This window comes from Rhineura floridana, chromosome 1, assembly GCF_030035675.1.
Source record: "Rhineura floridana isolate rRhiFlo1 chromosome 1, rRhiFlo1.hap2, whole genome shotgun sequence".
Classification (NCBI taxonomy): domain Eukaryota; kingdom Metazoa; phylum Chordata; class Lepidosauria; order Squamata; family Rhineuridae; genus Rhineura; species Rhineura floridana.
Genome location: NC_084480.1, coordinates 322,197,615 through 322,224,746, shown reverse-complemented (window position 1 = coordinate 322,224,746; position 27,132 = coordinate 322,197,615). Strand labels below are relative to the sequence as shown.

The 27,132-nt window shown below is 47.0% G+C and overlaps 1 protein-coding gene across 1 annotated transcript in view; it reads left to right on the top strand.

Moving 5' to 3' along the window:
- NUGGC (nuclear GTPase, germinal center associated) overlaps positions 1-27,132 on the top strand; it is a 68,167-nt gene that overhangs the window by 17,927 nt on the left and 23,108 nt on the right. Inside the window, exons 4-16 of the mRNA XM_061612294.1 lie at positions 885-1,072; positions 1,706-1,815; positions 4,313-4,384; positions 5,533-10,630; positions 11,861-12,992; positions 17,187-17,412; positions 18,285-18,501; positions 19,460-19,662; positions 19,850-20,031; positions 21,422-21,539; positions 23,320-23,409; positions 23,601-23,720; positions 26,141-26,363. Of these exons, the coding sequence (XP_061468278.1) occupies positions 885-1,072; positions 1,706-1,815; positions 4,313-4,384; positions 5,533-10,630; positions 11,861-12,992; positions 17,187-17,412; positions 18,285-18,501; positions 19,460-19,662; positions 19,850-20,031; positions 21,422-21,539; positions 23,320-23,409; positions 23,601-23,720; positions 26,141-26,363 (7,979 nt within the window). The remainder of the gene's footprint in view (positions 1-884; positions 1,073-1,705; positions 1,816-4,312; positions 4,385-5,532; positions 10,631-11,860; positions 12,993-17,186; positions 17,413-18,284; positions 18,502-19,459; positions 19,663-19,849; positions 20,032-21,421; positions 21,540-23,319; positions 23,410-23,600; positions 23,721-26,140; positions 26,364-27,132) is intronic.

Genomic DNA, 27,132 nt, shown 5'->3' with positions numbered 1-27,132 from the left:
TGATGAGCTTCAGTGAGGGGTCCCTTGTCAACAGGCACACTGGAAGCACCTTTGTGCATTTCAGGCTGGAACCAGACGTTGTAGCATACATGTAACTCCTACTGAAAATGGCAGCCTCTCCTGTATAGCATCTAGTAATGTCGTGTTTGTAATGTCACCACACTGTAAGCCTGTCAGTAATGTGAGGGTCAGAAAATGTGCCGTGTGGTGGTGTCACACATGCACTTTTAGGCTTCTAGATGTCACCCAGGATGGGAGGAAAGTGATGTATGGCTGATGGTTTTGGTGGCAGCCACGCATCACCTAATTCTGGCCTCCATCCCTAGACTGTGGCCCACATTTCAAGGTCTTCTGCTAATGCCTTTCTTCTTTGGAGGAGAGGCAAATGCCATTTAAGAGCAGGGCCTTTTCAGCTGTGGCATCCCCATCATGGGATGTATTTTCCAGAGAGTCTTGCTTGACACCCACAATGTAGATTGTGATGGCTATTGTTATTTAACTCTTGCAAATTGTGTTTTGTAAATAGCATTGCTTTATTGTATTGATGTGTTCTTATATTGTATTTTGATATTTGTGTCTTCTGTACACCGCCTTGAGGGCCTTGGGCTGAAAGGCGGGGTATAAATAATAATAATAATTGTTATCTTGTTCACTTCGGCTTTTTAAAGTCAGATTTATCTCTGGTATTTTATTACGTTGTTGTAGTCGTATCTATAATTGTTGTGAACTGGCCTGGAATCCACTTTTGATGAAGGATGTTGTGTAAATTCTTGAAATAAGTAACTAATGAATATGAGGGAGCCAAAAGGGTCACCTGCATCAAGGGAATGAGCAGAGACTTTGGGGAAAAAATTATTTCTCTCTTTCTCTCTCCCCCCCCCCAGTTTCCGTAAGACTGTAACGCTGGTCGGCAGAAACAAGGACACAGTCGACTACTTCCTCAGCTGTGCTCCCACAAGGGGGGGCGAGTACGTATCCCGCATCCATGCCCGGGTGATTCGAACTGCCAGTGCCTATGAGCTTGTAGATTCCAGCCTCACAGGGGTGTTTGTCAATGACATCCGGATCAGCGGTGAGCAGTGTTGATTGTCCAACCCGGAAACCAGATAAACAATTTGGGTTAAAGAGTGCCAGGCCAACATTGCTGAAAGAAATTCAGGATTTGCTGGATCCTCCTTACAGAAATGGTGTTTCAGACACCACCACCCATAGCTTGTCTGCTTATCAGAACAATGTAAAGCAAGCATGCTAGATGTGTAGCAAATGCTTCTTAACACCAGGGCTTGATCCTTAATTTTGGACTAAAAAGCTGCTTTTTTTATAGGTTGAAGGTGTTTTTAATTGGGAAAGGGAAAGGGAAAGCTATCCTCTGACTTCAAAATCTTGTGGATGCATTTAGTAGTCTCAAGACAGATCCAAACAGCAGAGGCCAATATGGACGTACCACCCTTGGGTGGCTGTTTTGATGTGGGTGGAGGCGTGCAACCTGTCCTAAATGGTGTTGCCCTTCCCCTGAAGGATAATGCAATGAAATAAGTAAGTGGCGCTTTGCTATTGGAATGGATCGTTTTGCATGAGAGGGCTGCCTCTGGTGTCTCTCCTGAGGTATTTGCTATTTGATCATAAGCTTTGGGAAGGAGAGTTCAAGTTATTTTTCAAAAAAGAGCCCTTTAAACTGATCATTTAAAAACTTATTTCTATATAGGTAAAGTAGCCTTGCACGAAGGAGATACAGTTACTTTTGGCCACCCAACTGCGACGAGCATTAATCCTGGGGCCTACATCCGACAGCCAAACTCGTCATTTTATTATTTGGTAGGACTCTGCATTCATTAAGCATGTCTGTCTGGTCTGGTCTGTCTCTGTCCTTTGTCTGAGCTCTACTTTGCATGGCCACTGAATCCCTTAATATCAAGCAGTGGTCATACAGTTTGGACCCCTTATTCCTGGTTTCGCCCCTGATTGGCTCCCGTGACCAGCTGTGGCTCTCTGGAGGTCTTTCGCTATCTCTGCTTCCCTTCTGTCAGGAGACTGAATGTGGGGTCTTGTGTCTCCTGTAGATAATGTGCTCTGCTGCAGAGCTGTGGCTTCTCCTCATGAGAAGAAACTGAAGCTGGGCCCAAAAACTTTAGTTTCTCAATTGGAAGGCAGCTGACAATGCCCACTTCAGCTGTCGTAGCTGGAAATTCATGCACGTCCTTGGCACTGTCTGTATTTGCCGGGTTTGATGCTGACAATGTCAGACGTTTTGCCCGTCAAGTGACTGTAGCTGGGAGGCAGGTTTCTGACCTGAAGGGGGGGCAGAGCGGCTGCTAAGCACGGAGTCCAGGGATGCCAGGAGTCATGTACAGAAGCAGCAGCTCCTTTGCTGTGGGAGTCTTGCAAGACTGGCTTCCTGTATTGCAGCCTCATTCCCACCTGGCCTGGGAGGGCGAGGCCGTGGTGTATTCCAGCTGCAAAAGCAGCAGCTGATAAAGGGGATGAGGAACCGTCTCACCACTGGCCCAGAAAAGACCTGCTGCTCAGGATGTCTTTTAGGATTTCTTTATAGAGTCAAGTTTTAAATTTTAGAGATGCATTTTTGCTGTTATTGGGACTATGGCTCTGTAATTTTATTGTGGGGATTGCTTAATTTTGTTGTTGTTGTTATGCCTTCAAGTCGAGTACAACTTATGACGACCCTATGAATCAGTGACCTCCAATAGCATCTGTTGTAAACCATCCTGTTCAGATCTTGTAAGTTCAGGTTCAGGTTTGTAGCTTCCTTTATGGAATCAATCCATCTCATTTGGCCTTCCTCTTTTTCTACTTCCTTCTGTTTTTCCCTGCATTTTTGTCTTTCCTAGTGAATCGTGTCTTCTCATTATGTGTCCAGAGTATGATAACCTCAGTTTCATCATTTTAGCTTCTAGTGACAGTTCTGGTTTAATTTGTTCTAACTCCCAATTATTTTTCTCAGTCAATGGTATGCGCAAAGCTCTTCTCCAACACCACATTTCAAATGAGTTGATTTTTCTGTTATCCGCTTTTTTCACTGTCCAACTTTCACTTCCATACATAGAGATTGGGAATACCATGGTCTGGATGATCCTGACTTTAGTGTTCAGTGATACGTCTTTGCATTTGAGGACCTTTTCTAGTTCTCTCACAGGTGCCCTCCCCAGTCCTAGCCTTCTTCTGATTTCTTGACTATTGTCTCCATTTTGGTTAATGACTGTGCCGAGGTATTGATAATCTTTGACAAGTTCAATGTCCTCATTGTCAACTTTAAAGTTACATAAATCTTCTGTTGTCATTACTTTAGCCTTCTTGACGTTCAGCTGTAGTCCTGCTTTTGTGCTTTCCTCTTTCACTTTCATCAGCATTCGTTTCAAATCATTACTGGTTTCTGCTAAGAGTATGGTATCGTCTACGTATCTTACATTATTGATATTTCTCCCTCTAATTTTCACACCTCCTTCTTCTTGGTACAATATTTATTGTTTATGACTGTTTGACTATTTGTATGTTTTATTGTTGTAAATGTTACCATGAATTATGTAATTTTTTGATGTTGTAAGCCACCTTGAGCATGGCTTAGCTATGGAAAGATGATGATGTTTATGATAATGCTCGCACCAGTTTCAAATCAAGGAAGCAGGTCAAGTTCCAGCAAGTCAAGGAGGTCACGATCAGCCAGGTTGGGCAACTCTCAGAGGGAAAGGTCCAAAAGGCAACTGAGCAGGGAGGGTAGCACCTTGGACAGCTCTGCGCAGAGCCTGGGCTGGTATTTAGAATAGGCAGGCTTGAATGCTGATTTGTCAACCAGGAACCCCCCAGGATGCACCTTAAATAGGACTGTAGGTTCCTCTGAGCAGCTAGTCCTGCCCCAGATGACTGGAGCGTCTACTGTTAAAGGGGGGGGCATCCTGTTTTAGGAGCTGGGGTTAGTGGGGCTGCCAGGGATGCTGAGGTTCTATTATGGCTGCTGTGCAGGAGTCCTCTGACTCTTGAGGAAAGCGGTGCAACTTTTTCAGGCTGGAGAGGGCATGGCATCACAGGCTTCTCTGGCCCTTGACCTTGAGGAGGTGGAGACATTGAAAGCTGGTTCTGAGGACAAATCCTCCTCCTGGTGCAAGATGTCCTCCATGTCTAATTTCAATCTGTGTAGGATGCATTTCCAAGTCAGTCTGCAGTGATGGACAATGTCCGATACTAAAACAAGAAACTAGATGGGGAAAGCTCTGGGTGTTTTGTAACAAGGATTCCTTCTTGACTCGTGTCTGTCTTGGAAATTAAATCCTAACACTGTTATCTTTTGTTCCTTTTTCAGTTTGAGCAATGTGATTGCAATCCTGATCAAATGCAAAGCTTTGGTGGGGAGAGGAGAAACATGCCCCAGAAGGTAAAGCAAAGAAAACTATTTGTACTCCAGACATCTTGTGTTCTCTTTTGATGCAACTTTTTTTTGGGGGGGGGGAGCAACACACCGGGATCAACCCTAGGGATATTCCCCAGCAGCCCCCACAGGTGACTTTGACAGGTGATCGGGGCTGCCCACCTGCTAATCGCCTCACGTTACCATGATGCCAGGTGAAGTGTTTTCCTTTGTCTGCATGGTTTGATTTCAGATTATGCGGGCAGAAGAACTGGGGTTTGTAGTGACAAATTTAAAAGGGGCTGAATTTCAAGGAACAAGCCAGAACGCACTTTGCAGTCACGGTTTTACCTGCCCCAGATCTGACATAAAATATTACAACAAGTGTAGGGCAAGTTGGCATGGTATTGGGGGAAATGGCCTCACAGACCAAATAAAGACCATGCTGGGAGGTTCCCCACCACTGGGTGTACCCCATATGTGTGGGCCTTTAGAAAGCATAAAACGGAAGCAGTCGCTCTTATCCTTTTATCTGCATAAATGTCCTTACTTAAAATGTTCTGGGAAATTGTAGAGAAGGCCTGAGTAGATATGAAATTTGGGTCACTCTTGTGGACAGATGAAGTTTTATCAGGCATGTGGAGATGTATATCTTCACCCCTCTCTGCCTCTTTATCTTTGGGGCACTCAAGGCAGGGATGCTTGGCTCCTGTTGCAAAGATCTGTGATCCCAGTAGAGGAAGGCCTTTTATGTATCCCACACAGAAAAATCTTCCTTCATTTCATGCAGACATAAAAGCACGGTCCCTTTTCAGGAGTTTGGACAGAGAAGAATAATTGCACTCTCCCCCTCTGTCAACGCTCCAGGGGATAGAAGCAAGTGATGCTTGACATTTTTGCAAAGTTTTAAATTCTAAAAATGAACGAGATGCTTTTAGCTGCCCCACTATCTCTAGTTTCCGGAAACAATTGAATGTATTTTGTTCCAAAAAACCCTTTGAGCTGGGTAAATAGCTCTCTGCCATGGGGGTCTACATATTGTTTGTTTTTAATATATCTGTTTTATTTCTGAGCTGTTTTTATAGAGTCTTGTATATTGCCTTGACACTTGTGTGGAAGGAGATTAACAAATAAATAAGTAGTTCTAACCTCTTTGTTTCCTTTGTTCTATGCAGTGTTCTGTATTGGCATCTCCTGGGGCATCACTGCCAGTCAACTTGAGTGTGGGATTTGCAAAGAGTGTCGCTCTGCCTTGGGCGGCACCTGCACTGCCAGTGGACCCACCCCTGCCTGCTTCTGACCACCAGCATTCCGCCATCAGCAGTTTGGCTGTGCCCTTCACCTCAGCAGTTTCAACGCTGCCTCTGGTTAAACCTTCCCTACCCATAAATTCTCTTAACCTGATTTCATGTTTGCCAGAAGTGACCAGTCGGACTCTGCTGAGTGCATCACCTCTTTCTGCACCAGGGGGTGCCTGTAGGCCTCCCTGTCGGCGTTCCGTTCGGCGTTCCACTTCACCTGACTATGTAGTTCTTGGGGAGGGTCTGTTTGCCACTGCAGAATCTTCTCCCCAAACAACCCTTGAAAGAACACACTTTCTCTTGCCTCAAGAAAGTCCAGAACCAAATGATTCCATCACAATGAGTGGTAGCAAGGAGAGCGTTGCAGATGATGCCCACGATGGAAAATCAGCTACTGCAACTGGGCTCCCTAAAGATACGATGCTGCGGCCCACACGCGTCTCTCAGATGGAGGAGGGAAGGAACCCTGACTCCGAGCTATCTGTTCCCAGCACAGAAGAGCTGCTTCCTGGTGGCTCCGACCACAATGAAGAAAGGATGGAAGTGAATGTTTATGAAAGCGTTGAAGAAGCAGCTAAGCGTGGAGTGCCTGGGGATGGTGAACGTGATGCCCGGCTGCAAGTAGCAGAAGACAGAGCAGCTGTGAGTAGATTGGAAACCAAGATCCCTGCAGAAGAACGCCAGGGGAGTCTCACGGAGAAGCCTTTACCTGAAGCATCCATACTAGAACGAGGATGGACAGGAAACGCAGGAAACAATCTCGCTGTAGGAAATTCGGTATTGCTCCCTGCTGAATCGGGAAACTCTCTGCAGGATTTAGCAAGCAGAGATTCTGATAACTTTTCTTGTTCTGGCAAAGAACTAGATAGCGACTCTTCTTCAAGGCTGGTGAGTCCAGGGAAGTTTGATTTTGAGAGTGCAAGTACCACTTTGCTGTCAAGGAATCTGTCTTGTGGGGCCCAGAGCTGTGGTTGTGACCGTGAAAGCAACCTGCAAGGAAGTACTTCTGATTGTAGTGATGACATGGAAATGGAGCCTTATATGAATGCCAGCTTGTTAGCCGCAGACTGTCGCGTTACTGCTAGAAGCTGTGGCTGTCTTGAGCCAGAGAGGGGGCTTGTGGGTCCAGAGGCTGCAAATGGCATTAGCCATAGTGTCTGCTTTCTAGAACGCTCCTTTGCAGAAGTGGGAACTCAAACTGAGTGTGCAAAAGAAAGAAAGATGGAAGGAATAACTGTAGAGTCTGCAAAGGAAGGAGACCCAAATGGAAGAAGTCTGGATGTCCTTCATTACGACAACAAATTAAGCACACACAAGATTAGAGAGAGGTTCCTTCAGCCATTATCGCATGCCTCAGTTGTAGGTTTCCCACTTGACAATGAGCATTCCAAGGGTGTGTTCGCCAAACAAGTAGTAAATGATCCAGTGGCAACCTCTGGAGCAACAGAGGAAAACCTGTCTTCAGGAGATCTACCAGAAACTCACAAAGAGGAGAGCTCTACCATGGTTGTGTCGCCTCCAGTCAGTCCCCTGGTGGAAGAGGCGATTCCTGTCGAATCTCTTGAAACTCCTGAACAGCCAGTGGATTTAGGTGGAAAGCTTTTTCATGGATTTCTGTCCAAAGGAAACAAGTCTCCTTTTGAAGAAAAGGGGGAGGAGGGCGTCGATGTTGTGACTGACAGAAAATTGGGACATGCATATGAGCAATCTGACAAAGGCCCAGAGAACTGTGCTGCCGATTCCACACGTGAGGTTGAAGATGAGACAAGTGGAAATAAGGGTCCTTCACCTGAAACTACTGCTGCTGGTGCATTGCAGGCTGAATTGCCCGGGCAGCCCAAGTCTGTCAGTGGTAGTGAGATGAAATGCCAAGAGGAGATAGATACTGATGATCCTTCTGAGGAAGGGGAACGGGAGGTAGGGAGGAGCAGCACCTGGACAGGTGCTGGCAAGGATGCGGTTGACCAACAAGAAACCACTGGAAAAGGTGGGCAGGAGGGAGAGTCCAGTCCAGTTGCGATGCAGGAGAGTGTTAGCTGTGCCAGTGCTGAAGATGCCTCAACTGGAAGCCTTGAGGTGAACTTGGCACCATCCTCTTTGGGCTTGGCAGGAAGAAAGGCAAGGGAAATTCCTTCCTTTGGGTTATCTGGAGATGATCCAGAAGGAGGAGGGCCCTTTCATTCAGGCTGCTCTTGTGCAGGCACACAGTTTGCTTCTCAGACAAGCAAAGAGGGAGAAGGGAGTAACCTGAGACCAGAAAACTGCCACTTTTTGGCCCACCCAGGTGGCCTTGAGAGTAAAGGGGATATGAACCTGAATGGTAAAAGCACAGTACAGACCAAAGACTGTGATGTTAGCGCAAGACTTGGGGCAGAGTTTTCCTTGGATAAGGTGAAGGTGAATTCTGACCAAAATGAGCCTCATGGGATGTCTGCCACCCACCTGGATTGCCAGCAACAGTCTCCTGCACTTGTTGGTCAGCAGCAATCACAGTCTCATGGAACGGACCCTGAGGATCCAGGAAATAACTTGTTGGTGAAGCCCCAAGGAACTACTGTTGGGAAAGAGTCGTTTTATCCTCAGGATTCTCCCATGGAAGGCAGCTGTTGGGAGGAAGCTTGTCAACCAGTTGTAGCTATTGAGCATATAGCCCCAGAAAGAGATAAAGAAATTGCCCATCCTGAGGAGGATGGGGGTGGGCTTGGTCAAACTCCTCAGAGTTCTCAGTGGAATGTAGAAAAAGGCAGTCTCTCATTAGGCACTCCTAGCATTGACTCAGAAGAGCCTGGTGCTGTCCAAGGAAGAGCTGCTGGAGGCCACCCAGGAGGAACCCAGACTGACCCTGCGGAAGTCCCAGAGTCATCTAGCAGCGATGAGCTCATCTTGCACATCTCTGACTCTGAAGTTGAAAAGGAGGAGCGTGACAGTGCCCAAGCCGTCCGCATCTCTAGCGAAGGGAACCTCCAGAGAGGAAGGAGTCCAGTTTTGCATTTAGACAGTGTTGCAGAGAACAATCAAGCACACAGGAAACTAGCTAAAGAATCCACTGTCCAGGGTTCATGTGATGCAGCCATCCAAGAGACCAGTGCTGGGCCAATGAAGAGCTCGGAGATGTTGGATCTAGGTTTGCAACAACAAAATCCTTCCCATTATGAGTCTCAGTGTGACCAAGATGATGTTGCAACTATAGTACCTCAAACCCATGATCCAGAGATGGCAGTGGGTGAAAAATCACCTCCTTTACCAATAACTGCAGCAGCGGGAGAAGAACTGGAGGATCAAGCTGTCGAAGGAACTGTCCTTGTGCCTGTAAATCTTGCCGGCCTTCCTGTAGAATCTCTTTGTGTGCCAGAAAGTGATGCCAAACATGGCATAAAGGACAAAGCCCCAGATAGTGCTGGTGGATTGGCAGAAAATACTGGTTTGGACCTTGTCCAAGACAATTGGCCGATGGGTGATAGTTTTCCTGGCCAGCCCAGAGTGGGAATCGTTGATGCACCTCTTGAAGTTGGAGACACAATCACAGAGCATCCAGGAAGTGAAACGCCAGCCAGGCCCTCTCCAGAAAAAGTTGTGCCTTCCCTGAAGGCAGGCGTGAAAGTGCCATTCCTCCTGCAAGAAGGAATTGAAGCACTGCAGGGCCGACGTGAAGGCGGTCCCGACTCTTCTGCAGCGCTTAGTGAGGGGTTGGATTGCTCAGAGAATCACAGGACTCCGTTGCCAAAGGAAGAAGAGTTAAAAAGCTGTTCCTCCAGAAAAAGACATTTCAGCAGAGATGAGGTTGTAAGGATGACTGGCTCAGAAGATTATTCTTCCTGTCAAAAGAGGCTCTGCCTACTGAATTCGGCTGCAGTTCAGGGGTCGACATCTGACCTACGCACTTTGACCATGGCACTGCCTTCTTCTGTTAACATAGAAGGGCATCACAACCACTTTGGCAGAACTGTGGGGAAACCTTATAACCAGCAAGGCAGCCAGGTAACTTTGCACCTTGACAGAGCAGAACAGAGCAATAGAGAGACCATTGCCCAGATTGTGAGAGAGTACTTTAAAAATACGCTTTGCTCTGAAAAACCAGCAACTGAAAACGAAAAAGCTGAAATGTTTGCTCGGCCCCCTGAAGCTGAAACTGCTGAAGACGTGGATTGTGAACTGGCAGGGATGTTAGAGTCTGAGGACGGTGCAAGCTGTGATGAACCCAGTGCACCTGAGGATCAAGCCAACGAAGTCCAGTTTCAGAATTCCCCCCTTGACGACCAGTGTCCGGCTGCTGGTGCTCTGTCTAGTCGGTCAAGCTCCCCCGCTCGAGAACAAGACAAAGACTTGGCAAGCCACATTGCAGAAAGCATGTGGGAAACCTATTCCTCCGAAGAGGAGAGCTTCCAGTTGTCTCTGTGTTCAGCATTAAAAAGTTCTCCACTTAGCTCTCCCATTGAGCCCCCTGATGCAGAGTGTGTGCAGGCACCCAGTGAGAAGAACTTGAACTTTTTCTTCTCGGACATCTCCAATAGTTCAGCAGAGACTCACACCTGTGAATGCTCCCCCAAACCGCATGGCAGGAACTCTCCTGGAACAGGAAGTGATAGACCCACCAAAGGGGTTTCTGACGGGGCTGACAAAGCTGCTGAGGCAAACATGGAATCGCAGTTTTCCTGCGGCTCAGAAACTTCTGATGAAGATCCAAGGACGCCATCCAGCCCACTTGTGTTGCCTAGGGAGAGCAGCCCTGCCCCTATAAGCGACACATGGTCTGAGCCTGAATCTCACGTCAGCGTCGCTAGTGGTGGATGTGATACCTCTGGCCTGCAGCAAGCGGATGATTCGTTTGACAGGGATGAGGGCAACGAGGCTTCCAGCGCAGAGGAGTCTGAATGTGCTGTTCCCCGGATGAATTCCACAACTGGTGAAAAGGAAGAGGATGATGAGGACAGCACCTTTCTCCAGAGAAGCTGCAGGAATGTTCCTTGCCAAGGTAAATTTTAAAAGCACGTGCCTGGGGAGAGAGGACGCATGTGTGAGTGAGTAGCTGGGCATGCTATGCTCCTTTACCTAGTCAGAGGCCCAGTTAACTGCCAAGATTTCCCCACATCCCCTAGATTAGGGAGCTGTGGCCCTCCAGGTGTATTTAGACCAGATGTAAGCACAACACCATGTAGAGGGCACTGCAATATTCCAATCGTGAAGTTACCAATGTATGAACCACTGTAGGTAGGCTGTCTTTGTCCAGGAATGGCTGTAGCTGATGCCCCATTGGAAGCTGTTAGAAAACATTCCTAGCCACCGAGGCCACCTGAGCCTCCAGTGACATTGATTGATCGAGGAGTAATCCCAGGCTACGTACCTGGTTCTTCAGACGGAGTGCAGCCCTGTCCAGAACAGGTAGCTGACCTATATTCCGGACAGTAGAACCACTTACCCACAGGGCCTCTGTCTCACCAGGATTCAGCTTCTGCTGGTTGACCCTCATACAGCCCACCGCTGCATCCCCACATTGGGTCTGGGCTGACACAGCCACACCTGATTCATTGCCACAGAGAAATAGAGTTTGGTGTCATAAGCCTATTGATGACACTTTGCTCCAAGTCTCCTAATGATCGCACTCAACAACTTCACACAGATGTTGAACAGCATGGGGCCCAGTTGCCAGTGAACTGACCGGCAGTCCTTTAACGTTACTGTCTGAAATCAACCTGGCAAGTAGGAACAGAACCACTGAAGACCGGTGCCCCCAGTTCCCATCTCATAGAGCTGGTCCAGTAGGATGTTGTGATAGATGGTATCAAAAGCTCCCAGTCTGTGTTAGAATTGCTTTTAATATGTTTAATAATACGTTTTAACCCTTTCTTTAAAAAAAGCTGTTTTTAAAGCTTTTTAAAAATGTTTTTAATGTTGTTTTTAATGTATTTTAAGGTTTTTTGTGATGTTTTAAAGTGTTTTTAGCATTTCTGTTTGCCTCCCTGGGCTCCTGCTGGGAGAAAGGGCGGGATATAAATCAAATAAAAAATAAAAGCAGCTGAAAGGTTGCGTGAGAGTAATGGGGTCATGCTCTCCTCACCCCTCTCTTGATAAAGATAATCTAAGTCCCAAAGCCAGGTCAGAAGCTAGACTGCAATGGCTCTAGATGTTCGGTATCTTCCAAGAATACTTGCAGTTATGCCACCATGACCCTCTCTGCCACTTTGCTCAAAAATTCCTTCCTTAGATATGGAATGTGACCCTGCCATTGACAACCCTTCTGCCTTATCGTCTCTGGCGGAGTGCAGTGCAGCATCTGATGCAAGGAAAGACGTGGAACATACTCACGTGCCACTGAAAAGGGATCCACCTTATGAAGAGCATAACTGCCAAAATGATGACAGCAGAATTGGGTCTCCCTCTTCCTCGGTTGTCGCTTCTGAGCCGGCAAGCTGTCCCAGCATGGGCGACATAAAGAGTGAAGGTTCTCTGTTGCCAGGCTCTTCGGCCCTTTCCCCAACTCAAGCCAGCAGCCAAGCTGAGCATCCTTTGTTGCTGAGTGGATCCTATTTGCCCCTCTCCTCCTCTGAGGCTAGTGATTCTGCTGGCATGGCTGATAGCACTGAGGAAGATCTGGACAAGGACCTGTGCAGAAACAGCGGTGTGGTGGCATGGGCAGGGCAAATGGACTCCAGCAATGCTTTTCAAGGAGCTCAAGGGGACACAGAGAGCTCCAGCACCTTGCCGGCCACTGGCTTGTTTGGTAACCAGATGCTTGCTTGCAGCCCCTCCCAGCTGAAAGATGGTGTGTCTGCTCCGGGTTGCCTGACAGATGCACCGTCCGTTTCTTGGGTCTTGAAAGAAGAAAAGGATCTGTGTGATGCTGGAGAAAATCAGGACAGCCCCAGCCGTTACACAGCATATCCCACGGCTCATTCTCCAGTCTTCAGAGTCATGCATAAGCTGTGCGTACCCAGAGCCTCAGCCAATGGGCAGCCAGAGAGTTTTGCAAGACCTGTGGACTGTCAAAATAGAGACCAATTGCTCCTTCATCGGTTAAAAGACGCTGAGGTGACTGGGCAGTTGGATACAGAGCGTGTTTGCTCTGATGATGAATATGAGCCCTGCCTTCCTTCTCTGGGCTTTGCAGGAGGAGATGCCTCTGTGTCGAGAGAGAGTCCCAGTGCTTCTGGTACTCAGTCGCGGACCAATCACTGGCCTGACACTGCTGGCACAAAGAGTGATGTCCCAACAGACTGGGCATGCTCGGAGCAAGACATTGCCTTTCAGTTGCAGGAGTGCCAGAGTGTGCTCAGAGAGATCTTGGGATCCCTGGAATCCCTGGAAGGGATTGACAATGTGCACGTGGAGAAGTGGAGGTAAGACTTCGTCTCCTTCCGGTCTTGCCGATGGGCAGGGCTGGGGAGCAGGTGCCTGCATCATCAGAACAAAGATTAGGAGATAACTGCCCAGTGTTGTGGTCATTGTTTATTTCCTGTTGTGTTTTTTTAAAAAATAAGTATTTAATTCACATTCACGTGCAGAACGGTGTATGCAGAAAACATCATGTGAATTTTTCAGGAGAGTAGAACTCTGAGCAGGTTCCGAGATGACTGTTGGCTTCCTGCTCCTTGATCCTTCCTGAAAGAATCAGGCAGGTTTTCCCTACTTGAGCACAGTACAGTGAAGGCAGCCTCTCTGTCAGACACTCATGGAGGATGGGGCTGTCAGTGATGACTACTATTTATGTATGTACTTATAGCCTACTAGCCATGATGGCTAGGCTGTACTTCCACTTATGCTCCTGAATTGCTGGAACTGCAGGAGAGTAGAGGGCTGTTTTGCTTAGGTCCTGCTTGCGGGCTTCCCACTGAGGGTGCCTGGTTAGCCACTGTGAGGAAATGGTGCTGGACTAGACAAGGGCCCCTCTGGCCTGATCCAGCTGCTTCAGGGGTCTTCCTATGTCCTTATATTAGGTTGTGAGTTGGCAGTCCCAAGAAAAAAAGTCCTTTTGTCTTTACAACAGCCTTGCAGCGGCAAAGTAGGGTGCATTGGTGGCTTTCCCTCATCCTGTCATAATTAATCCTGCCCTATAATTTCTGTAGAGAGCCAGTGTGGTGTAGTGTTAAGGTGTTGGACTGCGACCTAGGAGACCAGGGTTTGAATCCCCACACAGCCCTGAAGCTCACTGGGTGACCTTGGGCCAGTCACTGCCTCTCAGCCTCAGAGGAAGGTTATGGTAAACCACCTCTGTATACCGCTTACCATGAAAACCCTATTCACAGGGTCACCATAAGTTGGAATCGACTTGAAGGCAGTCCATTTCCATTTCCCATAATTTCCGATCCTATCATGCACATGTCTCTGAAGCAAGCAAGAGCCTCGTTTTGCCGCATAGGGATGCAGTGAGGCAAAACAGAATCTGAAGCAGAGGAGTAACTGTGGTTGCAACCTCTTCCAAGGCTTACCAGTCACCACAAAGGAGGGGAGATTCTCCAGGCACCCCTAGTTAAGTGAAGTCTTGCTTAGTTGTGGCTGAACGTGCCACCTCCTGGCAGGCAGGCAGTTTGGGCCTTAGCTTCTAGTCTGACTGCTTCTAGTCTGACTGATTTGTTTCATAAGAACGTAAGAAGAGTCTGCTGGATCAGGCCAAAGGGCGCCATCTAGTCCAGCATCCTCTTCTCACAGTGGCCGACCAGATAGCCCAATGGGAAGCCCTCCAGAAAGACGTGAGTGCAATGGCCCTCGTCCCACTTGTGATTTCCCAGCACCTGACATTTGGAAGCAGCCATTCATAGCCTTTTCCTCCATGAATTTGTCTAGTTGTCTTTTAAATCCATCCAAGTTGGTGTCCATTTAAACTAGCAAATTCCCTAGTTTAAATATGTACTGTGTGAAGAAATACTGTCTTTTGTTTGTCCTGTATCTTCTAACATTCAGCTTCATTGGATGTCCACAAATTCTAGTGCTGAGAGAGGGAGAAAACCTTTTCTCTTCCCACTCTCTCCATGCTATGCAAAATTTTATTCACTTCTATCATGTCACCTCTGACTTGCCTTTTCTCTAAACTAAAAAGCTCCAAATGATCCATACCAATGGAATTCGCCTTTTTCACACCTGTGCACACTGGGTCGACACCTTCATTGAGCTATCCATCATGACCTCAAGGTCTAGTTCCTGGTCAGTCACTGCCAGTTCAGACCCCATGAAATTAAGATTTTTTTGCTACAATATGCATAACTTTACACTTGTTTTACATTGAATTTTATTTATTTATTTATTTATTTATAGGATTAATAAATGTTAGATTTCCCATTTTAGCACCCATTCATTCAGTTTGGAGAGGTCCTTCTGGAGCTCTTTGCAATCCCTTTTTGTATTAATGACCCTGAACAATTTAGTATCATCAGCAAACTTGGTTGCCTCACTGCTCACCCCTAACTCTAGATCATTTATGAGCAAGTTAAAAAGCACAGGTCTCATTACCAATCCTCCACTTTCTCCATCCCTCTATTGGGAGACCTGTCCATTTATGCCTACTCTCTGCTTCCTACTGCTTAATTCTTGATCCACAAGAGGACCTCTGCTTTTACTCCATGTCTGCTAAGCTTACTCAGTAGTACTGGAGGTTGTCTTCTCGAAAGCTTTTTGAAAGTCCAAGTATACTATGTCAACCGGATCATCTCTATCTATTTGCTGGTTGACACTTTCAAAGAACTCTAATAGGCTGGTTCTGCTTCAGCAAGGCTCACTCTTCTATATGCTTGATTATTTTATCTTTAACAGTACTTTCTACCAGTTTTCCCAGGACAGACATTAAGATAACTCCTCTGAATCCCTTTTTAAATATTGGTGTTAACATTGGCCACTTTTGAGTCCTCAGGTGTGGAGGCAGATCTGAGGGACAGGTTACAGATTTTTTCTTAGAAGATCAGCAATCTCACATTTGAGTCCTTTGAGAACTCTTGGGTGGATGCCATCCAGACTTGGCAATTTATCAGTTTTTATGTTGTCTACTAAGCCTAGAACTTCATCTCTCATCACCACTATCTGTCTCAGTTCCTCAGACTCCTTTCCTGCAAATGTTGGTTCAGGGATCTGCCCTACACCGTGAAGACACGATGGAAAGCTTCATTCAGCTTCTCTGCACTGTCCTTCTGCTTAAGCATACCTTTGACTCCCTTGTCATCCAAGGATCCAATTGCCTTCCGTAAAGGCTCAGCTTGTCCCAAAATGTTCCCCAGTGCCTAACAAATCCAAACCCCTCCTCTCCCAATGCCTCATCCACGGATTGAGATTACAAAGCTGCGCCTGTCTAGCTGTAACTGGTAGCATTTCGGAGAAAGCTACCTTGGAGGTTCTGACTGTCAGCATCCTACCTAGCAACCTAAATTTTGCTTCCAGCACCTCACGATGGCATTTCCCCCATCACTGGTACTAATGTGCACCACGACCACTCACTCCTCCCCAGCACTATCTACCAAGCTATCTAGACATCGGGCAACATCCACAACCTTCAAGCCAGGCAGGCAAATCACCCTGCACACTCATCACCCCCCCTTATGTTCTTAGTGATGGGATTGCCCAGTACTAGGATCTCTCCACACACCTCTGGAGAAGTATCCTCAGCAGGAGAGGATTTCTGCTCGTTCCCTAAGGAATGGATCCTTTCTAAGGGTTCCCTCTTCCTCGAATGGACGTTCTCCTTCCCCAAGGCCCTCAGTCTCCATGAGAGCAGGCGAGGTATCATTCTGGGAGTGGGCACAGCTATAATGTCCCCAAAGGCCTTATCCACAAACCTCTCTTCATTACATTAAAATTATTTGTACCTCATCCTTCAATACTTCCGTTTTCATGGCACCTTACAAACAAATTGCAGAATAAAAAAAGTTGAGCCAGATTTAAAAAGCTGAGTCATCTAACAAGACAGGCCGGCAGAGGCTAAAACCAAATTCATATGGTTTAAAGGCCTGGGTGACTTCTTTGTCTAAAGCCCCAAGGGCATCAAGGAGGGTGCCAGGCAAGGCTCCTTGAGGAGATTGTTCTGTAGACAAGGATGCCACTACCAACCACTCCCCCTCTTGGGTCTCCGCCTGCTGAATCTCCAAAGGCATCCATAGGAGTGCTCTGGGGGATGGCCGTCATTCGTCAGCAGGGCTCCTCTTTTGCTGCTTCTCCATTGACTGAAGTTTGGGTGATCTGTGCTGTCGGAAGGTTACACATGTGCAGGGCAGAGACAGGGTGTGATGGAGAGCTCCCTTGCAGGTGCATGCACCATCCCACTGTTGTTGTTGCTGCAGCCAGAGAGAGGGAGAAGTGTGAAGGTGTGGCTCAGCTGAGCCAAAGCAGCAAACAAATAGGCTAGGCTGCTAGCAGGAGGAGGCAAGGTGGAGCCAGGTGACGTAAGGGTCTGCTTTTGCTCGGGACCCTCATTCTACTGGCCACCATCTTGAGAAGGTTTTGGCTTGGGCGAAGGAGGAGGGTGGTGGCAGTGTGTTCATCAGAGCAGATGGGAGTGATATCAGTATGAAGCTGCTGGGTGCGAACCTGACACACATTTCTTTTTCACTAAGAGAGCAGATTGCCGGTCTCCAGAAGGCCACCAAAATGCCCCAAACCTACATTGCGGTGGTGGGGAACACAGGGGCAGGGAAGAGTTGCTTGCTGAATGCCCTGCTGGATGAGGAGGCGGTGCTGCCCACCTCGGCCATGAGAGCCTGCACGGCTGTGGTGGTGGGGATCTCCAGGGCTGCGGGGGGCAGCCCCTACGAAGCGGAGGTGGAATTTCTCTCCCACGAAGTAGGTTGCCCGGCTTGGTGGCCGGCCTGGTTCTCTTCTACAGCATCAGGCCACTGCCACGGCCGGCCTCTGTGGGAGCAGCAGGTTCAGTGGGATTGGTGGGTGGCCTGGGAAGGGCTAGTGGGGTGGGGGAGGTTGCAGAGCAAAATTGGCCTCGTGGGCTATGAAGCTGTGACTGTTGGCGTGTATCTTAGCATAGCAGAATGAGAATTATCCCGCCCACCTTCCCATACAGACTAGCTGAACAAAAGCAACAGAGACAGTCTTCTTCATTTATTAAAATGTTTACTCATGAGCTTTCATATATTTAGGAAACATGGGCTCCAGCTTGGAGAGAAAAGACTAAAGTAGGTTGAAGATTTCAGTCCAAGATTTGGATGTTCTTGTAGAGAAGCCTCTGAAGGCTCCTCTCTCCTGTGGTTTAGTGGAGATTGTGCGTGTGAGAGAAGAACTCCTCTTAACAAAGAAGAGGAAGAGAAGGGCAAACTAACACCTGGTCAGCAGGAAGTTACATCACAGTAAACAAGCACAGAGGCGTCCCCAAATCTGGCTAAATGGGACATCTCCCTACTAGAGCATACAAGCTTGCTTCTACCAAACAGTGCCAGGGTGGACGTAGAAAACCTTTGTACTTCTGAGTCCCCTTTTTCTACAAATGTAAAACATTTAAATCATCCCCCGCCAACCTGGCGCCCTCTAGATGTTGCTGGACCACAACTCCCATCGTCCCCAGCCATCATGGATGTGGGGTCATGAGACTTGTAGTCCAGCAACATCTGGTGGGCACCAGGTTGGCAGGGGCTGATTTAAAGTAATGGAAGTTCCTCACTCTAAAAGCTGTCTTCATTCCCTACCTTGTCCCCACCCCCCAGGAGTGGTATAAAGAGCTAAAAGCTCTCCTTGAAGACATGAAGGACAAATCTGGTAACTTGAAAAAGCGTTGTCCAGATCGCAAGACGGAAGCTGGGGCTGCCTACAGCCGGGTGAAAGCCGTCTACGGGAGAGTAGATGAGCTAGGGAAGCTGGAAGACATGCAGGAGGTGACCCAGCACCTCGGGACTGTGAAGCACATCTGTGCTGAGACGGCAAGTAGAAGCGTGGTTGTTGCGAGCTTAATTAAAATGTATTAACTTATTTATGAAATGCGTGTATTGTCGCCCCCTTCCCTTCACCAAAAGGCCCCCAGGTAGATTACAGAATAGAAGATTCAAGACCATATCTCACAGTAATGGGGAGGGGGGGGCATAAAAAAGCAGGACTTTACTAGACTTTACCTGCTTGACTTAGAAATTGGTATTGACTGACCATACAATGACAGATGATGCTTGCATGCCTGGCCTGCCTGCTTTCAGCATATGGAAATCAAGAATGACCTGGATAAGTACAAAAGCTACACATAGACAAGAAATTGACTCCCATTTGTTGGTCCCACCCTACGCCTGTGCTGCCCGGCCCTGACAAGTAGCCCACTGTGCCAACCTTGGATGCTGAGCTTATTTATTTAATATTTGATTTATATCCCGCCCTTCTTCCCAGCAGGAGCCCAGGGCGGCAGACAAAAGCGCTAAAAACACATTAAAACATAAAAACAGACCTTAAAATAATTAAAACAACACTACCTTAAAAACATTTTTTAAAAAAGCTAAGACATCTTTAAAGGGTTAAAAACATACAGTATTGTTTTTTAAAAAAATATTAAAAAGCAATTCCAACACAGATGCAGACTGGGATAGGTCTCAACTCAAAAGGCTTGTTGAAAGAGGAAGGTCTTCAGTAAGTGCCGAAAAGGTAACAGAGATGGCACCTCTCTAATATTTAAGGGGAGGGGATTCCACAGGGTAGATGCCGCCACACTAGCTTGACAAACTATCATTCTAAAATAGAGTTCGAGGTGTCAGCATAATTGAATACAAACGCAGAAAGCTAGTTTTATGTCAACAAAAGTGATTCTTTTGTACAGACGTTGTTAAGTTGAATGACTTGTTGGAGGTGCATCTTGAGATTACCCACCTTTAAGATGCTGATCTCCTGCTTCATTCCCAGGCAGCAGATTTCCGCACAAACATTGAGAAATTCATTGATTCTCAAACTGACAGTTTGCGGGAGATGAAAGGTGGAGAGTTTTGGCCCATTGTGAAATGTGTGAGGATCCGTGTTGCTAAAGCTGAGGTTCTGAAGACTGGAGCTGTGCTGGTGGATTTGCCTGGAATCCGAGACTCCAATGCAGCCAGGGATGGCGCAGCCAAAGAGGTACGAACACCTTCTCTGGTGGTGATGCTGTTGTTGGCTGAGTGCATTTCCCCCTAACAGTTGCCTATGCTCCCAGTTGCCTATCTTTATTTTTACTTGCGCGCACACAGAGCCAGGTTGTGACTCTGTCCTGTGTCAATGAAGCTGTTTCACTTTAGCAGAAGTTTCCTTCCTTCTTCCCCTCCAGTACCTAAAGAACTGCAATGCCGTCTGGGTGGTTGCCAGCATCACCCGGGCAGTGGACGATAAGACCGCCAAGGAGATGCTGAGTGCAAACTTGCGTAGGCAGCTGCTCATGGACGGCCAGTATGGGAGCCTGGCTTTCGTCTGTACCAAGACGGATAGCTTTAACATTACAGATATAGTCAGGTAACCTCCTCGGTTTGCACTAGTCTGTTGTGGACATTGGCGGTGGTGGTGGGAGACATGTATAGGGTAGAGAAAGGCATCCCAAGTATCTTGTTGTTACTTCAACAACATCCCCAAAATCCCATATTGCTCCTAGTTGTGCTGGCCAGGGCCTTATCAGTGGCGGTTCCCCATTTGTGGAATGCCCTCCCTAGTGAGGTGCGTCTGTCTCCCTGATTTTGGAAAAAGGGTGGGATAGAAAATTAAATAAATGCTGTTAGAAGCTGCTGTGTCCATGTAAAGCCAAACTGTGAAGTTCCCGGGGCTACCCGGCCATCGTGGTTGACTGTGGCTAGTTAATGGCAGGTGGGGCAGAGCTCAGCATCTCCATTCTGTTGGCTGAGCAGAAGGCAAGCTGTAAGATGATTTTCCCCCAACCTGGTGCCCTCCAGGTGTTGTGGACTGCTAACTCCCGTTGCCAGTGGTCGGAGATCATGGGAGTTGTAATCTACAACTGAAAGAATCTAAAAGCCTCAGTTATCCATGCTATGGTAACCTCTAGATTGGACTACTGTAATGCACTCTACGTGGGGCTACCTATGAAGACGGTTCGGAAACTTCAGCTAGTGCAAAATGCTGCGGCCAGAGTTCTCACTGGGACAAAGAAATTTGACCATATAACACCTGTCCTGGCGCAGCTGCACTGGCTACCGATATGTTTCCGGGCCAGATTCAAAGTGTTGGTTCTTACCTATAAAGCCCTAAACGGCATCGGACCGCAATACCTGGTGGAGTGCCTCTCTCGCTATGTACCTACCCGTTCACTACGCTCGACGTCGAAGGCCCTTCTCCGGGTCCCAACTCATAAAGAGGCCCGGAGATCAACAACTAGATCTAGGGCCTTTTCGGTGGTGGCCCCCGAACTATGGAATGCCCTCCCAGACGAGATACGCCTGGCGCCTTCTTTGTTATCTTTTCGGCGCCAGGTAAAAACCTACCTTTTCGCCCAGGCTTTTTAAACATTTTAAATTTAATTTTAAACCTAATATGGATTTTAATTTATAAACTCAATGGCAATTCTATTTCGGATTTTTATCATGTTTAATGTTTTTATAATTGTATTATATTTTTCACACTTGCTCATATTTTAATTGTGATTTTATTTGTTGTACACCGCCCTGAGAGCTTTCTGCTATAGGGCGGTCTAGAAATGTAATTAAATAAAATAAATAAAATAAAAATAAAATAAATAAAACTGCCAAGTTGGGGAAAGCTGCTCTTGGAGAAGACACTGATAGCCGGGGATTCTGTCATTCCATCAGCACTACTGGGAAGCCAAGGGTTAAAGTAAAATCTCTTTTAAGGGAAGAGGCATGGATTGCAATAAAAATACTCGGTCTGAATTTTGTAGGGACCTGAAACTAAGAGGCGAGATTCAGTCCATAGAAGATGAAGTGGCAGAGCTGGAAAAGCAGGAAATGCAAGCCAAAAGGGACAAGAATAGCCTTTATGAGCATTTGCAACAAGAGGTCTGTAAAAGCTACCTGTTAAAGCACGATTCCCCTGGCCCTGGCTTGCAGGGACCTCCCAGAAATGTGCTTTGCTCGTGGGGTTAATCTGCTGCACCAGGATAGTACCTTCCTTGATTCCCTCCAGGTGCCTTGTAGGATGGCGTTCTGGCTGGCTTTTGCAGTGGGCAATCTTAAGCCCATTGAGGAAGGGCTTTGTTGGATTTACTTGTCCCAGTTTACCTCTCGAAAGGTGACACATTCTTCGTTTGGCAGAGCTGTGCTCCCACTCTGTACAGCTGACGAGAGCCCTGATTTTAAGTGACAGTGTGAGATGCAAAATGTGAAAAGCTTCTCCCAGGGAGGCCCAGGCACCTGCTTTGCATGCAGAAGGTGTCAGGCTCAGTCCCCAGCTGCATCTCCAGGTAGAGCTGGGAGTGTCCTCTGCCCAAAACCCAGGGGCGCTGCTGCCAGTCAGTGCTGACAATACTGAGCTGAGTGGACCAATGGTATAAGGGAGCTTCCTAAGTGATGACGCAGATTGCTCTGCTCACAAGTCTCAGGTACTATGTCTTGATGTGAAATGAGCCAATGGGACACCTGCTTCTGCTGCTCCCAGGGGTTCCTGGGGCTCTGCGCTTAAAAAAATAACAATCAGATTTTGCACTGAGCAAAGCAGAACTGCACACATTTGCATAATATACAGTATACCTATAACCAGGACTGTGGAGTCGGAAGCAAGTTTGGGTGGAGGCGGAGTCAGTAGACGTGTTCCGACTCCGGCTTCAAAATAAAAACTTTCATAGGAATTTAGGGAAGTTTTCTTGTTCAGAAATTTTAATCAAATAAATATATTTTATGCTCTATCAATCTAGCCTGATGATTCACGTGGTGGTGATGAAATGCCTTGTGCTACCATTTTACTACCGTAAATTTGTTATTACTAGATAATATACATTTGCCATTTATGAAGGAGCTGGAGTCGGAGTCGGACAGTAGAAAAACAGAGGAGTTGAGTTGAAGGTTTGGCGTACCGACTCCACAGCCCTGCCTATAACTCTGGAAAACACTTCATGTGTCTGATGAAGCAGATTATGTAGTCCTCAACCATTTATGCCCTAAAAAATTAAGGTGCCACAAGACCTTTTGAAAACTTCAGTCATCTCTTTGCAGCAATTGAAGCTGGAAAGGAAATAAAAGGAAGTGAGAGTTGTGTTCTAGGCCCAGGACAGCCTCTGCTCTGGAATTGTGTCCAACGCACCGGAGGAGTGGAGGGCAACTTACATTGCTTTTTCTTCATCGCAGAAGGACAGGTGTCCCCTTAGAACAGCTTTCCCAAACTTGGTGCCTTCCAGATGTTTTGGACTCCAGCTCCCCTCCTCCCTGCCCATTGGACAAGCTGCCTGGGGCTGATGGGAGTTTGAATCTGGAACATCTGGAGGATACCAGGGTGGGGAAGGCTGCCTTAGAGTCATTGTGGATTGGTATAAATTCTGATGAGCTAAGAGCACAGTGTGCTGCATTTTTTTCCTAGCATGCTTGTGATGCGTCCTTTTGCTGACAGCAAGACTGCAGGTTAGCCATAGCACCCGAGAGGCAGACTATTTTTTTTCTGGGGCATGAGCTCTTTTTATTATTATTATTATTATTATTATTTGAAAGAGGCGTCAGAGGCGTGAATAACTCCTTCCTCCTTGGGAAGCTCAAGCCAGTCTGTTGGGTGCAGCGGGTGCTTTTCTGTTCTCTCGCTGGCCCAAGCTGCAAGTAACATTGCCGTGTGTGCGTTGTCCACCACCACCAGCAGCAGCAGCAGCAGAGGCGGCAAGGGTGCGATGCCACAGACCCCAGCTGGCTCCAGAGACAGCACGACCTTCTGGAGAAGGCGTTCAGAGTAAGTCGTTTTTCTCTTCCTCACCCTGCCCCTCCCCAACCAGGGATGCAGCTTTGGAGAAAGCAGTGCTGGTTGGTTCTGTCACCTTCCACACGGGTGTGCCAGATGTTGCCCTTTTGTTTTTCAAGATGACACGTCCTTCTGTTCTGGGGAAACGCCTCAGCTTCTTTCTCATTGCCTCTCCTGCCTAGATTAATGACCTGCAGAGACAGAAGGATGCAAAGCTGCGTGCCATTAGCCTGATCTGCGTTCAGGCCCGGAATAAGTTTTCCAAGCAGCAGATTTTGTTGGATTTCAGCGCTGGCCTGGAGGTAGGAATGTGTGTAGCTGAGTGGCTGGAGCAGAGGGGAGGGCTGCGTGCGGCCAGAATTTCCCTTGCCTGGTGAGGCAGCGTTGGCATTTGCGGGGGGGGGGGGATGCCTTCCATTAAAAGCATGTGGAGTTCATTTCTTCTTCATGGTCTCTGTGCAGGCAATCTCGTGGGAAAGCTTACCTACAGCATTGTCAGAAGACGACAGCAGCGCTTCCCAAACTCCCCCCCCCACGCACACACACACACGGACCACTTCAGAATTGCCAAGACCAGTTTTGGCGGCCAGTTCATGGTTTTTCTGCCTGTGGTAGCAATTGTCATGTGCTCTGCTAGGTGCTGCACGCCTCTTAAATTGTATTCCTGTTCCTGCTTTTATTTCTTGTATGTTTCATTTTAATTGCATTACAGTTTGCCCTCCAAAGAATTCAAACTGTAATACAAAACAATACAACATACAAGAAATAAAAGCAGCAAGAGGAATACGATTAAAAATCAGTATGAATATTTAATGCAGGGGACGTGCTTTCTTTCTCCCGTCTTCATCCACAAGTCCACAAACCTGCTATGGACCACCAGAATGAAGGTAGTTGACCGCAGCTTGGAGAATGCCTCTTCCAGAGCTAGGCCTCTGCTACCTTGGGAGCAGATCAGTCCACCCTCCCCCCCAAAAAAAAGAAAGAAAGAAAAAGGTCTGGTGTGTGTGCCTAAAGGGGAGGCCTTGCTGCCTTCCATTCAGGTCTTTTCTTGTTGCACGGTAGCATGATGAGGACACCTTGTCGTGAAAGTTAATGCAAGCTGCCTCTTCTCCATTTCCATCTTTAGCATATTGTGTGTTTGTTTCTCTTTGGGTTTGCTGGAAGCCGTTTTCATCTGGATTGACCAGACTGGAGTTGGAAAAGGCACAGAACAGGGCAACCCCAGTGGTCAAAGCGCTGGAGCAACTCCCCTTTCAGAAAAAGCTAGATAGTACTTGGATATTTTTTTTAGTTTAGGATGACATAATAAAAGATTTATAGAATTGTGCATGTTGCAGAGAAAGCAGATGGAGAGGGCTTTTCCTTCCTCTCTCATAATACTAGAACTTGAATGGATGGAAGAGTTTCAGGATAGATGAGAGTCTTCTTTTGCACATTACGTAATTTATTTACGGAAATCCTCTGCGACACAAGTCTGGTGACGGCCATGGGCTTAGATGGCTTTAAAAGGAGATTAGATGAATTCATAGAGAAGAATTCATTTATCAGTAGCTTTTAGGCATGATAGTTCAATGGAACCTCTGTGAATCCCAATAGCTTGGTGGGGGTGGGCAGTGGTGAGGGAAGTATATTAATTATTTACATTTATAAATTATTATTATTATTATTATAGTTTATTTATACAGTAGGGCCCCGCTAATATGACGTGTTAAGGACCAGGCCCCCGCTGTAAAGTGGAAATCGCCGTAAAGCAGGGCCCCATAGACTATAACGGGCTGCGTTGCGCGAAAATGACATCAAAATGGCGCGTGACGGAAAAAACCCGCCGTATTAGCGGAACAAGCGCTGTAAGAGCGGGGCCTTTCCCTAATTGAAAACCGCCACATGAACGAAGCGCCGTAAAGCGGGGCCCTACTGTACCCAGCCATATGGCCGAAAGGCCCTCAAGGCAGCTTACTAGAAAAACACAAATATAAAAATACATCAATAAAACAATACAATTTACAAAAATTAAATAACAAATAACATTATTAAACAATAAACTTAAACAAGCAATCAAATACTAAAAACATGTTTTTAAAAATCTTAAAAACAATTACACTACAAATTGCCACTCATCCCACAGGATTCTAGGATCATGAACACACCCAAAATAAGATCATATTAAACCAATAAAGAGTCTGTAGCAGAGTTAAAAAGAGACCCACTCACAGACTTTTCTGAAATGCCGCTGTGGACAGATGTGTGTTAAGGTGCCATATTAAAAAAAACCCATGCCTTCCTAATTGCTTTCCCATCCTGCTTATGGGCTTCTCATAAAAAAATAATAAAGAAATAAACTAAAAGCATAAGGCTGGCCATTGTGCTGAACAGGACGCTGAACTAGAGGGGGCCCACCTTGGTCTGGTCTAGCAGGGCTCTTCTTAAATTTTTAGCTATACTTTGTCTGTCCAGCATGCCTTTCAGGAAAAAAAAACACGCTTCTTTGGTTTAAAATTCTGTAGACTCTCTTTGGCCAAAATATCCAATGGCAGTCCTGCAGATGAGTAACCAAAACTTAGCAGCCATTCCACTTGCATGTACATCTGTGTCATAGGCTACATGGTAGATTTGGGCAGTTGCTTCCCCAGCACGATGTTAGTTAGCCTTGATGAGCAGCTAATTGCAAGGCTTGATCTGTTGGGAGTTCAAAGTTAAAATTGGGAGGGGCTTCTTGTTGTAGGAAATGACAAAGAAAACAGTGTATTCTGAATGTGAGGAGGATGGTGATGAAGACATGGGGGATGGAGATTCTACCAGATCAGACTCTGGGGACACGAGAGAAGCTGAATCCCTGTATGGAAAACTTCAGGTTTTCACTGTCAGTTCTACAGAATATCTCAAACTTTGTGGGAAGCTGATCAGAGACGGCCAACCTCAAGTCTTTCATGACACCAAGGACACAGGTATTTGCAGGTGGTGGCTCTTCTTCCCCGTTACCAATCATAGAATAATAGAGTTGGAAGGGGCCTGTAAGGCCATCAAGTCCAACCCCCTGCTCAATGCAGGAATCCAAATCAAACCAACACCAGGTCCAGTTGAATACAGTGTCCTCTGTATATGTGGTGTATAAACCAGTAGTCACTTGCCATTGCTGGCCCCAATCCTCTGTTGATATATTGGTCACTTTTTCCAGAAGGTGAAACCTGTTGTGCTTGGAGAACTCTCTGCCAGCTTGGTCGCTGAGCAGGAGCTGCCTGTTTTCTCATTTGTGCCTCTCCTTGGGATAGTTTTCTGGGCCCCAGACCATTATTTGATGCAGACCATGCTGCAGCCGGCACAGGGTATAAGTTTACATCTGCCATACGGTTGATGGGGATCTTCCAAACACTCTTTGTTAAGACTTGGCTGCTCCCATCACCTTCATAATTTTTTAACTGCACTTCTTGGCTTTCAGTGCGTATTTAGTGTGGCCAGAGGAGTGGGACAAGGCAGGCATTTTTGCGGGGGGAGGGAAGTGCGTAGAATAAGCATCCCCATCTTGAGTGGTGGTTCATGGGGTAGCCTCGCATTCCCTGTAATCTGAGTGTCACTGTAGCCCCTTTACCCACTGCTACAGTCTCTTATCCAGCCTCCTCTTTCCTTACTCTCTGTTGACTATGTTCAGCAGAAAGCTTATAAGGGCAGGCACTGTGGTTAGGCCGTGTCAAGAATCTAGCTCTCATTGGAGCTCTT